Source organism: Montipora capricornis, chromosome 5 (assembly GCF_036669925.1).
Source record: "Montipora capricornis isolate CH-2021 chromosome 5, ASM3666992v2, whole genome shotgun sequence".
Taxonomy (NCBI): Eukaryota; Metazoa; Cnidaria; class Anthozoa; order Scleractinia; family Acroporidae; genus Montipora; species Montipora capricornis.
In genome coordinates, this window is record NC_090887.1 from 1,472,394 (window position 1) to 1,474,893 (window position 2,500).

General features: G+C 35.0%; 1 protein-coding gene across 1 annotated transcript in view; it reads right to left on the reverse strand.

Annotated features, from left to right (window-relative positions):
• LOC138049040 (zinc finger CCCH domain-containing protein 14-like) overlaps positions 1 to 2,500 on the reverse strand; it is a 21,005-nt gene that overhangs the window by 17,484 nt on the left and 1,021 nt on the right. Inside the window, exons 2-5 of the mRNA XM_068895151.1 lie at positions 2,190 to 2,232; positions 1,216 to 1,330; positions 684 to 736; positions 1 to 120 (exon numbers count right to left, since the gene is read on the reverse strand). The exon at positions 1 to 120 is cut by the window's left edge and continues 72 nt beyond it. Coding sequence (XP_068751252.1) covers positions 1 to 120; positions 684 to 736; positions 1,216 to 1,330; positions 2,190 to 2,232 — 331 coding nt within the window. The remainder of the gene's footprint in view (positions 121 to 683; positions 737 to 1,215; positions 1,331 to 2,189; positions 2,233 to 2,500) is intronic.

Here is a 2,500-nt window from a genome sequence, read left to right on the forward strand (position 1 = left end):
TGAACTTTGAAGAAGTTTTGACAGCATGCTCCTTTACTTCTTTACTTTTAACAATTTCTGTTTTCACTGCTTGTGGTGATAGGGATTCTTCTTCCAATACTTTTCTTGACTCTGCAGTTTCTATTCAAACACAACCAAAAATGAAAGACAATAAAGGAAGGACACTAATGTAAGAGTTACAAGTACGGGCCGTAAAATGTTTAGACCAAAAGGGGTCACCATCTACAGTATAAATTGGCTTTTAAAATCAGAATTATCACCAAGTACCAGTTATATTATGCCAATAAAATTATTGTCAATTATTTATCAGAACATATTATATACAATGTACTCTAATTTTCAATTTTGGTTCAATTCCCTTGCTGTACACTTCCTACATTTACAATTATGTAATAAGGGCATCAAATAACTACATACTATACTGTAGTCATACTTATTTTCCATAAAACCTCTAAAAGCAATTCTAACTGTACCAATGACTCCTGGGTCGCTTTTACATTCTTTCACCACCAAAACCAGTTAAATAACCTCAAAATGATTAGAACAATGCAAATTTACATTTTTAGAAGATGCTCTTTTAACTATTCAGTATTGTCTTTGTTCTTGCTTTAAGCTTGATGAATGACACTGTATGACAACTAAGGGGAAAAGAAAATACAGTTTACACAACCTTCCTGTTATACCTTCATGTTGCAAATTTGTGACATCTTGAAGCTTCTGAATAATGTTTACAAGCCTAGAATAGGACAAAACAATAAATAAATAAATAAATAAATAAATAAATAAATAAAGTTACACATTCATTTCACAAGTCAGACACTATTAATTTTGCAAGAGGTCTGTATGGGATTTACCATGGTTGGCCATCCCTTGTAATGATAGATACAATGTACCCATGAAAAGTTGTTCTCATTTTATATCTTACACTAAATACCATGAAAGGAAAAAAAGTGTCTAGTCGTTCTAGCGCCGAAGCACTAATTGGGGACATTGTAAACTCAAATTAACAATTAACACAAATCAAGTCAAATGTTGGTTTTTGAGGAGAGGGGAAACCTCAGTACTTGGAGAAAACCTCTCGGTGCAGAGTAGAGAACCAACAAACTCAACCCACATTTGACGGCGGATCTGGGAATCGAACCCGGGCAACATTGGTGGGAGGTGAATGCTCTCACCTCTGCGCCATCCCTGCATCATTGAAACTGGAACACTCACCAGTCTGTAAATATTGATGTGTTTGTCCCTAAAAATAAAACCAGGTCCTCTGTCATCTGCTCCTTGCTCCTCTTGTTTGCAAGCATAACCATAATATAGTCTGGCAGCTCATCATCTTGAAGAAAACAAAACATAGCATTAATAAATTATTAATTATGTATGCCCCATTAGATCAGAGGAGATGAGCAATTTATTCAGTTATTGTGATGCTTAACAGCCATATTTTCAACAGGAAAATATTAATAATAAATACTTCTTATTCGATGGTTTAACATAAATTGTATAAGACGTGCGGATATTTTTCAAGTTGCAAACTATCGGCAAAATGTCTGCGAGTGTTGTATGTTAAACCATCGAATAAGAGATTTATTATTATTCCACAACAAAAAAAGGTGTTATTTTGCTTCAATTTTATTTGGTAAGAGTGAAAAAATGCATCATCTGTCCTTCAGGGCGTGTGTGAATGATGTAAACAGCACAAAAAGCCAGCCAAATGTCCTTTATTTGATTGAAAAAACAAAATGACAAGTGACAAGCGATAGTTAACAAGCTAAATTCTCAGGCTTTGCATTGTGTTGAAAACAATTTCTTTCGCTAAAAAACTTTTGTTCCGTCCGTATTTGCTCTGCTCTAAACCAGTCAAACTGGAACACTACAGTGTATTACTGTCGTATAACATATTTTGCACGTTCTCTTGACCAAATATGGTAAAATGGCATAATAGTGGAATGCTTATTATTATAAATAATAATAATGTTCACGCTAATCGCCATCGTGAAAATGATGGACGACAATCAAGATGTTCGCAGATGGTTATAGAGTTCTTAATTACGTAGTAATTTTTTTGGGATCAAAGAAAACCAGCTTTTCTTCATTCTATACACCATAAAAAGGCACCTTGATGCTGATCCTGCATTATTTTCTGTAACACCCAACTGAGTGCAAGAAATCAATCAGAGTACCTCATCACTTACCAACATAAGATCCCAGCTCTCTTAGTTTTGCCTTAACAATACCCTGCAAGATAAATTTAATTATTACTGTAACATGTACACTGTCCTACACATGTTTTTATACAAAAATTATCTTCAAATTGGCTATTATGCTTAATACACTGATCAACTCTAAACTTCAATATCCCCCCCCCACCCCCGTGCAAACCACGGGCATTTGAACTTTTGAAGATTGGATTGTTCAAATTCCCGCTCCCTCGGGCCAAAATAGTGTTCACATGCCCTACCCTGTCGTCGGATTTGTCTGTCTGTCCCCAACTTTTGAAGACCTT